The sequence below is a fragment of the Sparassis crispa genome, assembly GCF_003851025.1.
Source record: "Sparassis crispa DNA, contig_000004F, whole genome shotgun sequence".
Lineage (NCBI taxonomy): Eukaryota > Fungi > Basidiomycota > Agaricomycetes > Polyporales > Sparassidaceae > Sparassis > Sparassis crispa.
This window is the reverse complement of record NW_020939751.1, coordinates 2,159,224-2,175,299: the sequence shown is the minus strand read 5'-3', so window position 1 is coordinate 2,175,299 and position 16,076 is coordinate 2,159,224. Positions and strand designations below refer to the sequence as shown.

The 16,076-nt window shown below is 47.7% G+C and overlaps 3 protein-coding genes across 3 annotated transcripts; all 3 read left to right on the top strand.

The window, feature by feature from the left end:
- Positions 1-3,567: 3,567 nt before the first annotated feature.
- SCP_0507590 (hypothetical protein) lies at positions 3,568-3,986 on the top strand (the record flags this gene model as incomplete). Its single annotated transcript, XM_027758815.1, has 3 exons — positions 3,568-3,740; positions 3,808-3,820; positions 3,870-3,986. 3 exons carry the CDS (start codon positions 3,568-3,570, stop codon positions 3,984-3,986), a joined length of 303 nt encoding a protein of 100 aa, XP_027614616.1.
- Positions 3,987-8,061: 4,075 nt separating this feature from the next.
- On the top strand, positions 8,062-10,912 carry SCP_0507580 (hypothetical protein; the record flags this gene model as incomplete). The annotated part of the gene is made up of 11 exons (XM_027758814.1): positions 8,062-8,370; positions 8,427-8,768; positions 8,829-9,044; positions 9,097-9,142; positions 9,188-9,202; positions 9,263-9,366; positions 9,426-9,575; positions 9,632-9,856; positions 9,927-9,947; positions 10,366-10,504; positions 10,563-10,912. The coding sequence occupies 11 exons, from the start codon at positions 8,062-8,064 to the stop codon at positions 10,910-10,912; spliced, it is 1,917 nt and encodes a 638-aa protein (XP_027614615.1).
- Positions 10,913-15,045: 4,133 nt separating this feature from the next.
- SCP_0507570 (hypothetical protein) lies at positions 15,046-15,688 on the top strand (the record flags this gene model as incomplete). The annotated part of the gene is made up of 3 exons (XM_027758813.1): positions 15,046-15,103; positions 15,152-15,548; positions 15,604-15,688. The coding sequence occupies 3 exons, from the start codon at positions 15,046-15,048 to the stop codon at positions 15,686-15,688; spliced, it is 540 nt and encodes a 179-aa protein (XP_027614614.1).
- Positions 15,689-16,076: the final 388 nt, after the last annotated feature.

Here is a 16,076-nt window from a genome sequence, read left to right as displayed (position 1 = left end):
TCTGCGCGACGAGTCTCAGCCTGCGGACAGCTCATCCACTTGGATTGCGACTGTGAAGGCAAGATTTAGCTTGGGTGCTCTTCTCTATTCGCCGCGTAAGAGGTCACACTCCAATCAACGAATCGCTGAGCCTCCACAGCCGCATCATTCACGTGGGTACTCGCCCGTCGTTAGCCTGCATCATCTCAAACGCAGTTGACCAACGGCTGAATGGACATCCGCACTGCACATGTGGGTCCCTGGTCATTGTCGGCCTGCATCTACGCGATGCACCATGCAGTGCGTGACTGTGGTTCCTCCCTACTTGAGCCATACACCTCGAACCAATAAATGTGATGGATACCGCACACAACCCCATCAACTCCTCCCAACTATATTCGACGTGAGACCGAGCGCCGGTGCCCACAGCAAGCGCAGTCTGGGTAGCCTCTTTGACCATGGGATGCTAGGAGAGAACCACTGTTTTTGTGTGAGATGTTGGAAGGCGGGTGGTTTTATCGAAGTGAGCGGGGGCGCATAGAGTACTACTCACCAGCTGTATGGTCCTTGTATGTTCTATCCACTCCGTAATACAGCAACCTTGTGCTTGCTATGCAATTGAATGCATGCGGAATACATGCGTTCTATTCCCTAGCTACGACTTACCGAGTCCCATACTCCAAACTTGTGCAGGTATGAGATGAGAGTCGACGGCCAGGGAGGACGCTCACCGAGGTTGCCACATCAAGAAACTCGGCTTCCCCTTTCGTCGACGCGCCAACTGTTTCCCCCAAGTCTCTTGTCTGAGGCGATGGATTCAGGCTCTCCGCCAACATTCGTCATCCTTGTCGATCTCTCTGCTGTTTCGCACACTTGACGTGCTAGGCCTGCAGGCGGAACGATCCTGAACGAACGTTATGCGACGAAGCTACGGTCCTCCAAAGCGCGAGATGGTTTCGAGATGCGGAGATGAGTAGACGATCTTGTCGTCAGGAAAAGCGTATGTACTGTGCTTAGGTGCGCTAGCTCCTCTGCTATTTTATCTGCGAATATTGCTGCTAACACCGTGGCCTTGATGTACAAGCTACGATCGTTCAAACGTTCAAACGTTCACCCGCAGAGCGTATCCAAGTTTGAAGGTGGTGGCTCTACTGGCCACACGTCTTTCCAAGACTGTCAAGTGACTTCTGAGCAGCTTTGTGGTGGTACCACTGTGGCTCGTGCTTGGCTGCTCGCTAGGTCAGGGCGATGGACGTTGGGTCGACAGGACGTTGGAATGACGCAGCAGCGGATCAGATCGCGCCTGTGATGGCCAGCCTTCCTTCGTGAGCATATGTTGTGGTTGTAGAGTGAGCTCGAGTTCTTAGCATGCCGCGGCGCGCAATGCTGCTCACTCACTTCACGTCCATGCCGTCCACCGTGGCGGTATGTTCGCCGTCGACTATCTGCACGCTAACTGTTCGCGTTAACGTCATGTCGCCGTCACAGAATGTGGGTTTTCGGGATTGCGCTTGGCGCTGTGCATACACAGTCCCGTTCACCAATACTCCGGTACACGTGGCCTCAACATCGAGCGCACTCGACATCTGAGGACTTTCACTGGGTGCATGACCCACCGACTGGACGTCTACGATACCAACACAGATGGGCACTGGTTCGGCGGCGATGTGGATTGGAGAGTCTGAGGTGGGCGAGGGGATCGGTGAATAAGTGAAGCTCAAGTGCCGGGGAAAATGCAATGTTCACTACTATCGTGGACCCGGATATGCCAAATGTCCCAGAAGTGCCAAATTTTTTCCTGCGGCTCTATTCTCTTACCTGATCACTTCAATATTGCAGAGGTAGAAGCCTGTGTGTCTACTCTTGATGCTCTAAATTTTTGGTAAGTATGTGTGGCCCGCTCGGATCCCAAAAAATTCGCAATCACAGGACTGTACTTGGCTGGTGCCACACAGCGGCATCTCTCTACGATGGTCAACATTGCTCTAAAAAATACAGAAAAACCACCTGTTGTATTCTACGTGCCATATCAACATCATATGGGGTGCCGGAGACTATCGCGCCAGGTGTTGCGCGGCGGGACCAGAAGTGCCAAACTTTTGGCATATCCGGGTCAACGATAGTATGGTATGCCATTCCAATCCCTCAATTCAAGTGACCGATTATTGTCCTCAGGCTGACGGAACGAAAATTTTTGCATCCGATCATTGGATGACGAAAGCCTTTGTTGCAGGAAGTCTGTGCACCATGGGAGCCGTCATCCCGGGGCTAGGTTCTGCGCGCAAAACTGCGCAGCACGTTTTCCTTTGTGTGTGCCAAGGCGAAGCGCTGATTACAATTTTCATCATCCGCCTGACATCATATTTGTCTCGGGATGATAGCAGATATTCCAGCTTTGCCCGCCCCGACTGAACATGCTGCGCTCCTGCGCTGACCCTCGTCAAGTCGGTCGTGGAAGCACTTAATGTGACGTCGGCGCGGGGCATCTTGATCTCGCGATGCTTCCGTGACGATCTGCACGATCTCGGGCTTCAATGCGCGTTCAATGGCTCGGTTTCTGTACATATATGCAGACCTCCACTTTCCGAGCACCTTAGATACTGCGGAACGGCCCTTTGATTTTACTTGCCGGCGAGGAGGACTTCAATTGGAATGTCATATACTTGAATCGGAGTTGTCTTACTACTGTAGAATATATCGTACCCTAACAATGTGAGATGTAGTGTTTTTACTGAATACTTATCGTAGCTACCAGGAGGCTGTCGACCGCACTGAGGACTTCTCAGGACTTCTCGCGCAAATGCGAGGAAGATGAAGGCCACGTGCCCAGTTCTACGGCGGGCGCCACAAGGGTTTCGCCATCGTTGACGATGTCGCGCTCTGGCGGCGTCCACACCCATTCACGTATTCAATATTCACTGCTGCTGGAGTTCTTGGTGCTTTATGCCCCGATCCGTGCCCAAACTGCACGCCAACCTGGTCCTCGTAGCTCCTGTGCAGATGAGATGTACCTTCGTCGATAACGCTCCTCTGATGGGCGGCGACGTTTACTACAGCCAGACAGTCATCTGTCGCTGTGAGTCAGCTACTGTATCTACTCAGATTGACATGCACTCGCCTCTTTTCTGTACCAGATTGCAAGTTCTCAAGTGTGGCCTCCGGCTGCGACTTCGACGACATGAGAGATATGTTGATACGATGGACGCGTATTGATGCGGACCAGGATGAATATCGTGTTGCTTTAATGTGTGTGAGTGATTAGCATACGCATTCTGACACCGTAGAGGGAGAAGCGCGTACATTCAGTCGTGAGCATGCCACATTTACCGTCACTGCTGATTTCCTATTCCCGTCCAGGCGGACGCTTTAACGACTTCCCGACTCAAGCAGGACCGCTTCCCGAGTTTTTACTGGCTACAGAGTGGGATATGCAAACGTTTGGTAGCCCAAGCCGTCGTTGTCGAAGTTGCTTGAGTTCAACCCGCGGTGGCTCAACAATGGGCGCTAATATTATGTTGCGTCCATTTTTTGAAGCCCTCTCCAACGATTGTTCTTCAATCAGGACTGTTCTGATTGGTTTAGCATACGATGCGGAGCTCAATATATCTCGGCAGTACAGATCTGGGTCTTCAGCTGTCCACGCTTACGCATCTGTCTGCGTCCGTCTGTGCTTCGGCTTTGTCTGCTGCCTCTCGCTTTGTCGTTCTCTTCATCGTCATGGAAGCTGCGCCACTTGCTGAAGTGCATAAAATGGGAACCAGGTGCGTCGTTTCTACATTGACAATCCGCCGAAATCGCTCATACCTTCGCAAACTCTTCGCCGTTCAGACTCATTTCTCACGTAGGCCGCCTTCATTGCTCTGTCTACTCTCTTATTGATTTACCTTCAGACCACTTCCATCAAACCCTCTACTTCGCACAACCTTCAGGCTCCCATCGTCGCACGCCGTCAATCCGTTCGCTGCGTAGAACCTTCGGGCCACCGTAGCCCTATATCAGTCTTTTAGTTGCGTGGGACCTCCGGGCTACTCTCCATCGACACTCTCGCTACGCGGAACGTTTAGGCCACCTTCCTTGCGCTCCGCCGACCTACTCGCCGTGCGGAACGTTCGGGCCACATATCTTGCGTTCTACGAAGCCCTCCGCTGCGCAGAATCTTTAGGCCACTTGCAACCCTGGCAAATCTTCGGTTACGCGGAACTTTGAGGCTACTTTCGTCGCGTTTGATCTGTCGCTCCGCTGTGCAAAAACATTCGGGCCACCTACGTTGCGTGGATATCTTAGTGGTTCGTCAGTCTGCATGCGTTGTAGTTGTGAGATTAGTGCTAAGGCATTGCTTTCCAGCAGCATTGCAGCCATGAAGACCTTCGAATATACAACTTATTCTCTTGGTTCGCCCTTCCCCGCTGTCCCTTACGCGTCTCGTCTAGTTCTACGAGAAGATACGTCGGACCCCGTCTCTCGCTACTGGGCATATCAACTTCTGTCGAGCAAGAGCGATTATAAAAGGAACGTGGTAGCTATGAGACTGGAAGGCCTTGACTGGATCCGATGTGAGATCGATTCCACAGACCTGAAGATTCAATTTGCTTCTGTGGTTGACTTGGAGATATCCTCTTGCAGCTTCGAGTCATTCAACCTCCTCACAAGTTTTCTTCGGGGTTTTCCGGCTCTCGGACGACTTCAGCTAGGCAGTGTGTACTGTGCTCGATCTCGGGTCCTCAACGACTGTGACGTTCGCACGGTTGATATTACCGAGCTGATCCTACAGGATTTGACATCCTACAAAGATCTGGTCAAGAGACTGCATAACTTTCTGGGGCAGACTCTTTAGGAGAGATTTTGTCTTTCGCGGTGTAGCCATTCAAAATTACATGCCTCCGTTTCTCCTTTTAATCTGTCACTTAATCCCCAGTTCGCTCTTCGACATTCCCTCACTTCTACCTCTATTTACATTGTCTAGTCGAGCCCAGTCTTGTTCAACTCGCGGGGTCACTGTAGGGCCTGCCACTTTCGGAGTTAGCCGGATCATGTGACTTATGTAAATGCGTTGTCGAGACTCAAATTCTTGCTCGGAGAGCAAGCTCTCCCGACCCAAAAGTGAAAGTGTCCTTTTTTACACAGTTGTTGTGCATTATTTGTTTTGTGGCAATTCTGTCCGCTCCCGAGCAAGTTCCGCCGCCGCCTGGTGGCCTTTCGAGTACTATCGGTAACCCTGAAATGCAAACTTTTGCAAACATCATCGCTGTTGCTCACCACTTCATTGCCTTGCTTCGTACTTTTGTCTATGTATTCTATAGCATCTGTAGTATTGAAATGCAAGAGTTCATAATTTCCCAGCAGAGCGCACTCTGAAAAGCTGAGGGCAGACAGACAGACAAATAATTAAATAGATAAAAATAAATATTAGTCGGAAAAACTTTAGCGCCCATACAATGTCACAGTTTGTCACAATTTCATTGAGTACCCTTGAGTTACCCATTCTGTTGCCTTTTAGGGCCATTGTAAGGTTTTGTCCCATGTGAAAATGCCAAAAAAAAATGGTCAAAATGGTACTCAATAAGTGTGTGACAAAAAAGTGACACTTGTGAGACTTACAAAAAGTGACACTTACAAAAAGTGACAATTACAAAAAGTGACACTTTCATTGAGTACTATCTTCATCAGCAAAAGCCAACTCTTGCTTACTCAGGTTATTCCCTTGATTAAGGAAATTTTAAGGAGATCCTTATCATTATTCTTCCTTATTCACCTTAATTGGCCAAATAAGGAAGCAGACCTCCTTGATCAAGGTAATAAAGGAGCTAACCAATAGTTGACTTTTCCTGATGTTGGCCATTTTTTGGCATTTTTGCATGGGACAAAACCTTACAATGGCCTCAATGGCCTTAAAAGGCAACAGAATTGGTAACTCAAGGATATTTGATGAAATTGTGACATTAAACCATGACATTGTATGAGTGCTAAGAGTCTTCCGATGCAGTGTTACTGATACCAGATACTGATTGATTAGTTGGCATTCAAATACAGTAAGATTTTTCCTCCACTGTTACAATGGTCCCGAGCACGGACCACGTGAATGGACTCCAGTCCGCGTTAGAACATTCTCACAGCCCATGACTGCAATGTCAAAGCCTCGCCTGGAGGCTGAACCTTTTGTGTATCACATGACCATGACATTATGGTTCTGGACCCAGTCTAGGTACAGCTGACCCTAGACCTTGGTACGTATAGTCAGCGTGGCCTCATGGCTACATTATGATACTTATCGACGACACACCTACATCTCATAGTGTGCACCTGGATCTTTCATCAGGAAAACCCCACTTTTTCTTAAGAGAACACTTATATAACTTAAATGGACTTATAGTCCTTATTTAAGGACGTAAGGACAAAAAGGGCCTAAGGCATATTCCCTGAGTGTCTGAAATTCGACTTATTGAGACTTATTTCAATACTTATGGACTTAAATAAGAGTTGCCAGACCCCAAAGTCTAAATAAGTCCCTAAGAAAAAGTTGGGTTTTTCTGATGTTGATGGCGTCCCCATGTACTGGAGCCATATGGACGCCTTCTATGATGAGTCATTACTGACTCATCACGCTTACAAACTCGGGCCGGGTCTTACAACTCTTTGCCCTTGACTGATAAGATGGACCAATGACAGCCATTGTATTACTTATATGTACACACATATATACATGGCATGTAGTAATCAGATTCCCTAATCTGAACCTACCCATTCCTAGACCTATATGGCCTTGCGTCTTCTTGAGGGCAAACACTTGAGTAGGGCTTGCAACCGTACCATATTTATGAAATACAGCCAGTCCGTGTACAGAAATGTCTGTATCTTAAACTGCTCGGCAGATGCCGGATACGTTACGGGAACTGTACGAGGTAACCAGTTGCGTATCAGTATCGGTGCGCATTTACGGTCGTAAGTATGCTATCTATATGTCCTCTCTGGGAACTCAAGAGTGCCAGTATACTTCTCCTTCAGCAAGAAGTATTGACATGACCAGAGAATGGGCTCTGTGCTTGTGAGTACAAGACATCCTCCTTAGAGCTTCGATGGTACTGGCTGAGGGTGGTCTGCAGTACTGACCACTCCGTGAGGCTCGTCACTTGAAGCTGGCAATGTTGACAAATCCAACAGTGTTTTCTATTGACTGAAGAAGTGGCTGAGAGCATGTCTGTAACCTGAAACAAGACGGAGCAATGATCATCGAGACACGAGGTGCAGCCACAACGAATCGCAATGGCTCAGTGTCACGCCCGACACCAACTGAATTCTGGATGGATCTCAAGTCGCTCCCGCGAACACGCTCCATTTATTGCGGTTAAATGCTGAAGCAAATATGAGGAGGCTCGTAGGTCTGTCAGCTCACTGTTGTCGAATCTCCTGCCATGAGCAATAGCAGAAATCTCTCCTCTCTTGGGTCTTGTAAGCACTTTTTACATCCTGTCATCGTGATGCTTCTCATCACCAGCTTTGAAGACGATTCCGGAGCGAGCGGTCACTGTATACCACAGGGACAAAATCCAAGTTCTTCGACTCAAGACCATCATGGACCTACAACGTTGCATGGCATCTTCTCTCAGAGGTATACACAACCATCGGCCATGACCCACACCCCGGAATCTCACATTGTTTATTCTTTCCCCCCTCCGAATCATCCCCAGTCGCACTCGTTCAATGCTACCAATTATCTGAGCTTTGGCGACATTGCATCTCAACAAGAAGCCCATGGTTGGATGGTTGTACAACATGGGATGGGACTGCCAGCTTCGAGCATGACATTCAGTGCTGGAGAAGATACTGCTGGCAACCCTGGAGCTACAATGCTCGATCGTGCACCCTTTGTGCCCGACAGCAATCGTTACGCACTGATCTTTTAGGACAATGCTGATGCCGATGATGATGAGAGTGAATCAGAATATGAAGATAATGGTAGTGAGTGTAGTAGTAGCTGTGGTGAGACCCTTGAACCTATAGACAATGACGAGGTGTGTAGTCCACTTTGACCGTCGTCTACATGCTCATGACTTGTCAATACAGCTTGCCTATCACCTTCCGAGAATGACATCTTCGAGGCGAGGGAAACAGCCAGCAGCACTGAAGGCTCAGGAGATCATCGACAACCAGAATCCTAGGAAACGACGTCGAAAATCAGAGACTCAGAAGACATCACAGAGGGGTCGCAATTCGAAAAGACGAAGGGCAGAAAATGTTGATGCACATGATGAAGTATCTCCCGCTAGTGCTGTCCCTCGTGCGGAAGCGATGCCACGGCCCGAAATGTCTTCACAGCAGCTTCCGCCTTCTGTGCTGTCTGGACCATCTGTTGATGGTGCTAGTGGCGGATCATCAACTAATGGAAAGACCAAGGTACGTAGCAGTGGTTCATTGTGTGGATACAACCAAAATTGATGTCTACCATGCAGAGGCCTCTTGCCCCCATTCACTTGTTTTACACGGAGATCCTCGACAATCACCAGAGACACCACATGAATTGGAAGCCTGGAGATAGGTTGTTTCAATGCCGACATGGCCATGATAGTAAAGTCCTCCGTGTCACCAAGAGCATGAATGGTTCAACAACAGGATTGAAGGCTCACATCAAGCGTGTCAATGAGGACCTATTTTTACTGCTGGAGATCTTGGAATGGAAGCACAAGCATGGTGAAAAACCATCAGTGCAAGAGCTTCGTGTTGCCCGCGGTGAAGTAGGCATCACAGCTCTTGGCTATGATGTGCACAATTCGAGCGCTAAGACTGCACCTGACGTGAGTGCCGCAGTACAGTTAACCTGCAAAGTTTCAAGTTATTAATCTTTCTCTCTTTAGCAGCAGTCTTTTGATCAAGGAACTTACGAGCGCATTGTTGCTGAGTGGGTTGCTGCATGTGATCAGCCTTTCAGTGAAGTTGAGAAGCCGGAGTTCAAGCGAATGATGCAGTATAGCAGCCATCCCAGTGTCACTATTCCGAGCACGAATACCATCAAGTCCAAGATTATGGACATTGATGATGATGTCATCTCCGATATAAAAACAATGCTTGCGGTATGTCTTGTCCACATGGCAATTTTGCAAGCATGCTGATTTGGATACTTAGACCACATCTGGAAAGTTCTCACTTGCACTTGACTGCTGGACATCAAGTAATCAATGGGCTTTCATGTGTATAATTTTGACATTTGTGACAGATAATTGGGATCTCGGTACATTTCTACACATCCTATTGCAGCTGTTTACTGATCCAATCTCTTTGCATGCATCAGAGGAAGTTATGATTGATTTTCGTGAAGTCATCGGTGAACATTCAGGTGAGAATCTTGTGGAGGTAGTATGGCAAACAATCAAGATGTATGGGCTGAAGGGCAGGGTACGCCACATTATTTGATGATACGCGCATGCTATATCTCATCACCATGTGTGTCGCAGATTCAAGCGGTCATTGCCGACAATGCTACAAATAATGATACACTCCTTGTCTCCCTCGAGAGACATTTCACTGCTAAAGGCATACCTTTCCGTGAGAAGCTTGCACAGCTGCGATGTATGCCACATACAGTTCATTTAGCTGCATTAGAGGTAAATCAACAGCCTGAATATTGTGACTGATCGCTGATGCCCGTCATTATTGGCAGCTACTAGATGCCATTGGTGCATCAAAAACTCCGAACGCAGCCAACCCGCACTCACGTACCAAGTATCAAGCTACTCCTGACAACTATCAAGAGTCTGTAAAGGAGCCTCTATCATCGGAAATGGACAATCTCCTTTCACAAGCAAATGATTCTGCAACGAATCCAGCACGTTCTGCTAGTGAAAACGAAGAGACATCACTGCACATGCTGGTCGCACTGGACAAGGTACTGTACAGGCATTTTTACTCCTTATTTGCACGCTTTGCAGTGTGGCTCATGAATGACATGTACATAGCTTCGCAAGGTTGTACATGTTGTACGTTCAAGCCCACAGAGGAAGCGACAGTGGTTGAAAGAGATTAATCTGTCACTGCGCGGTTTCGGTGACACATTGGACGCTGTGGAAGAAGCTTTGATGTTAATTCTTGATGTGAAGACACGTTGGTCGTCCACTCATCAGATGCTTCGTCAGTGCTACTGATTTATATATCACCATCCGTGTGCTAACTGCAAGCGAATATTGTTCAGGCTGTGCACTCAAGTACAAGGAGCAAATCCGCTCATTTCTTGCCAAACGCATTGATCTTCGCCATCTGGAACTTGACGAAAAGGAATGAGATGCAATCAAACTCATCACGGATTGGCTATTCTTGTTCCGATCTGCCACGGAGCAGATGTCATCTTCGAAAGATGTGACCCTATCATCTGTACACAGTATATTCCATGCTCTGCAGGACCACATCAAGAAAGCTCTGCGTAGTCTTCCATCAGGGGTGCCACCACAGCTGAAGGCAGGCCTGCTCAATGCATACAAGAAATTGTCGGATTACCATACATTTTTTGATGAGAGTCCATATTACATATGGGCATGTCGTACGTGTTGGATGGTTATATGGTGTCGCGTTGCAGTACTGATCATTTTTACTGATAGTTCTTGATCCTTGCATCAACTATGAAGGCCTGAGGGTCGAAGCTTCAAAGGACAAAAATGTACACAACCACGAAGAGTACCTCAGTCATATCGACACTGCGAAGTCCAAGCTCAAGGAGCAGTATCTTGATTATTATCTGCTGGACTCACATGATTCCGTTGTCAATCAGGACATCTCATCAGGTAGCCATTTGCCAAACACCGGCGCAATGCGCACTCCAGTCGCCTCTGATTTCCTCACAGTGTACGCTTCTGAAGCTGAACGTTCACCCACGGAAGAGCTTGATGAATACTTGAAGATGAAGCCACTTGGATTCTCTCCTCGGGCCTCCCATCCACTGAAATGGTGAAAGGAGCATCAATGCCAATTCTCAAATTTGGCACTACTTGCACGCAACATTCTAACCATCCCCGGTACGTTATTGTCCTAGTCACCGGTAAGTGTGTTGAAGAGCTCACATCTTACTCTGTCACACATCAGGTTCAGCCATTGCAGTTGAGAGAGCATTCTCATCCGGACGAGACACTGTTTCCCTACACCGTTCAAGCCTCAAACCAGAGACAATTCACAAACTTATGTTGGTTAAGTACAAATTGATGTTGGCTTGCTGTGAGGCCGAGCATGCACTGGCAGAAGCCACAGTTTTTAAGTAGCTAGTACGTGTGTTGTTATAACATTAGAGCGTACCTACGATCCTAAAACAGATATGGTGGCATATGCTCGTTTCGTATACGGATATCATCGTATCACTGCCATAATCGTATTGGTCGTACCAGTATTTCCCATGTATGCTTACGACAGTATCAGTATACTGTACGTTGCGAGCCCTACACTTGAGTCTTGCGCTGGTCCTGTACAGTGGGGACAGTTAGCATTGATAACTTGAGCCTCTGAAAGGCTGGCACTGGGCTGGTCACCCAGTGGGTTTTCCCATAACAAAAGGTTCAGATTTCCCTTGATCACCTGATCTCTTACAATCTAAGGCACTCATTGTATCTGGAGACACTCGACGATATTGACGATGCCGACTTATCGACCACAACCAATCCAGGATTGGACTTCGATGAATGATGTCGATGATGATAAACATGACGATGAGCTGAATAGCTCATCAATAAGAATGGCAGAGAGATAGATGAGCAGTAGCAGGATCTACGCTATGTGCTCTCACTCTTATGTCTTGATCACGACCACTGATGATTCTACAATGAATGATGAACACCAACAAAGCCTCGCACCACTTAGTTGTACAATGACATAGTACGTGTGGCGGCGACACTTCGAGACAAGCAATGGGCTGTTTAGCCAATGACAAACAAATCTGTGAAGCTGGATGACAGGCAACTCCAGGAGTTCTAAGCCCTGTATCATCAAAAGGGGCTCTCGACGTTAAAGAAACCTTGTAACAAGAATAATCAAACACTGAACGAAAGCATAACTAGTGCAGAGCAGGGGTATACCTCTGGGTACTTTGAGGTGTACCCCTACCCTTACTCTCTAAGGGTACATACTCTTGACTGGGGGTAAGAGTATGGGTAAGGGTACCAAACCCCGAGGGTATACCCCTCAATATCTGTCTTACTTGAGGAAATAACATCATAGACATTAAGTTTAAAGCTTATAATAGCCTTCTTTTCTCTTTGAAGCTTCTGTAGACATAGTTTAAGGCTGTATCTAGGCTGTACTTATGCTTTAGTCACCATACAATTACTGCTTACATTATATATACTATATACAGTGATACCCTCCAGGCGTACAAAGGTCTGAAAGTTCATACCCCTACCCTTACCCTCCAATACCCTTCCCCCTTACCCTTGAGGGTTATCCATACCCCTGCTCTGCACCACTTTGGTCAAGGTTCTGGGACCCACTTGCATCATTTTATCATTGTGTTGCCCTTCTCTCTCACTCAGGTCCATTGTTGTTTGGGTTTAGGTGTTTGTGTTGAGTATCCACACATCATCGCTCTGCCACAACCTATTGTTTGGTCTTTTTCAGAATGCTGGCACTTGAACTCAAGGTTATGCTTCAAAAAGTCTCAATAGTTGTCTACCTCTGCATCACACAACTTACTCATCTCACCTGCAATGGTTAAGGACCTGTGGTATCAATCAGTTATCAGATACTTTCCACATTTCATATTCTTTTGATATATTGGACTTGACAGCTCTTGAAGATTCGAGCACAGTGTGCTGCACTATTACCGGCTGACCAGCCTGTTTGGTGATAGCAAGCCAATTGAATATTTTCTACCAGACATCATGCACCTACTGGGAGCGCTACAATTTGGAATTTGCAGAGATGGATGAGACAGAAGCTCATGGTTCGGTCACGTACAGAATATAGAATGTAGTAGTATTAGTAACTGGTATTATAGTGAGAACCTGGCTCGTCACAGTGTAGAAACCCATCAGCTATAGTGCACACCATGGTGCAGGTGCATGGTGTGTGTGGTGCATGCATCAACATGACCCAAACCCAAATCCAAGCATACATTACATGATATACCATGGTGTGACCTGCGACCCATGTTATACCCTACTCCCATTTAACCCTGTATTATGACACAGTTGTACTTTATAGTAGCAAAGGAATGTCTCCAGATAATAATGGGGTCAAGGTTCCAAGCATGCCGAAAAGTCAGCCAAAAAGTTCAAATCAGAGACCCCGGGCACTTGATTATGACTATGGGGGATACATAGGGTCAGATCTCCGGATCGTGCCCCCGCTTGGTTCGCCATCCATGCCCTAACCCTAGTTTGAGGTTTAAAGTACGAGGTGACTTGCTGCCATGCAACTTCATTCCTCGGTGCCACTCCTCAGTTATCAGTTTCTGTCTGACTGCGGGCATTGTAGTACTAGGTCTGAGATGCCCTGAGTAGCGATTGTTTCGGCCAGCCTCGCATGGACCTGAAGCTAATGAACAGTAGTAGTTGGTTCAACTACTACGTAGTCAAATCTCGAAGGCTGCCACGCCCATTGCGTTGATTCGATCCACTAGCGTGCAGGTAGCGGAAAGTGTTCCAGTAAAACGCGACCGATGGTCTACACTTATCTACCTTGGTCTTTCCGAGTACTTATCTGTGATGCATCTGGCGCGCGAATCAGTGAATGCGTCTTTTAGTACTATCACTCTAATTGCAGAGAGTGTACCAGTCAGATCATCATGATCGCGGTGCAATCCTGGTGCAGATTGCACTTCCGAATCAACAATATTTTGTGAAAGAAATATATTTTGACGTTCAAATTGTCGCGGGGATTGCTTCAGTGATCGATTTCAAGGAGAGTCGGTTCTTATAGAGACCTCCGATCGACGCGAGCGGTGCGACTATACCAGGAAAGTTGATGTTGCACCTCAGAGGCTCAGATGCGTTTCTCCAAATCGTAGGCACGCGTTCGCTGTCGTGTTGGTCAGGGAGGTGAAGCCAGCTCGTGCCATTTTGCAAGGCTGGAGGAGCCGATTACCCAGCATGGAAGCGCGCTCGCAATGTGCCCTTCTCTCTTCTCACGCAGTACTGCCTTACTCTAACAACTGTTCGAGTTGACTCAGCACCGCCAAAGGCGTGTGCAGTCCACTATTTCAACGGTGTCGCCATCCCATATCTGAACAACACTGGTAACCATCGGCGTCCTGGACTTCGTCTTTTGGTCAAACGGTATAACCTTTGTCTTTGCTCTATATCTGATCAGCTGCTTTTCTGCGCAGTAAAATCCCAGATGCCACTGTCTGAATGCGAATGGCTATCGGAATTCGTAGTACCTCTACTTCCACACGAGGTGACAGATCGTATTATCGATCTTCTATGGGGTCATCGACCGACGCTCTACAGCTGTGCTCTGGTCTGCCGTGCGTGGGTCCCACGCAGCCGATTCAATTTATTTGGAACGGTTTCGATACGAACGCGCAAGGATTACGACGTAATCGTTGGAGCATCTCAATCCTCTCACTTGCAGCCATTCTTTGCATTCACCCGCGTCTTGACGATGGCCGGAACAAGCTACTCCGCAGACAAATACTCGTGGCCGCACATTCTTCCCCTTATTCTAGGACATCATCTTGCGAGTGTCGAATCTCTTACAATGTCAGGCATTGACTGGAGGAGACTCCCTGTTCACCCCACCGTCATGACAGTAGGATTCCCACTTTTCACGGGTGTTACGGAGTTGCGTTTGGATCATTGCCACTTTCGCTCATTTGGCCTACTCCAGCGACTGATTTGTGCATTTTCGAGCCTGCATCACCTCCGACTGTACCATCCAGAATTCGAGACTTCTCCGTCGTCTGACTCTCCGCCAGAGTACCACGCACGTACATCTAGTTTGTCAAGACCGAGGTTGCAAAATTTATATACCATTGATACTTGTCCGGCCTTGTACGATTGGCTGCGAGGATCACCGTCTGTGGAGACATTCACTTCCTTCCGTTTCTACTCGATCTCGGTCAAGGGGGAGTGTGAAGCGAGCGAGCGGCTTATCAGAGTTATGGGAGAGCGACTCAAGGACATCTATCTAGCTTTCTTCTCCGAGAAGCAGGTGGAAAGTGAGTAGCATGCGATGACATACCAAGCAAGCCGTAACACTTTATCAGTTTTTTCCAGGAGCTGTTGTCTGTCACTCTGCGTAAACGTCGAAACATTAGGGCTCATATTACCGGTCAAAAATGATTTGATGGACCCCTATGTTCACCTACCCTTACTCCTGTCGCAGATCTCTCCCAGAAACCATCTTCGACACCTAATGTTTTCCACGAGGCTTTCTCTGCAGGGAGATATGATCGATTACAATCACCTGAGGGACATCGATGCAATCCTGGCACAGGAAACCTTCCGCAATCTCCGCGAGGTGGACTTCGAGTTGTTTCTGAAATGCAACAGTCCACCGTTGTCGACAAGATCTCAAGTCCTACAAGGAGTAAAGAGTGCAATGTCAGGGATATTTGGTCGTGGAGTAGGCATGGAACCCAATATCATATTCTCCTACATAAAGTGAGTTCGCAGTGCACTGAACCTGCTTAATTAGTGTGCTGATATTCTGGCGTAGACCGTCATCATGGGATGAACGCTGTCCGCAAGGGGATGATAACAGGACTCTCGACAGTGCGGGTGACCTGTCGTCAGCTAGCTGATTACGAGGACGATGACAATGGCATGTGATGGGATCACTGAGGAGAGGAGGGCAAAGAATGAATGCGCCCACATTCGGGAGCTCAGGTACAAGAACAATTCTCGGCGGATCCGTAGGAGCGGTTTCAGCGGATCACAAGATCCAGTCGAATATTCACTATGAGTCTTATGTGAAGGACATTAAGAATAGGACGTTCCTCTAGATTTTTGACCATTCCTTCGATTATCCGGTTTCTGTTGAAAGTGGGAGAACAAGGAGACCCCAACCGGGTTGTGAAGGGGTAGTCACTTAGCCTATCGTGACCACGCGCATCGGTATCAGGAAAAACCTCCCGTGCTAATTAGGGCTCGCAACGTACTGTATACGATTACGGTCGTAAAATTACGTGG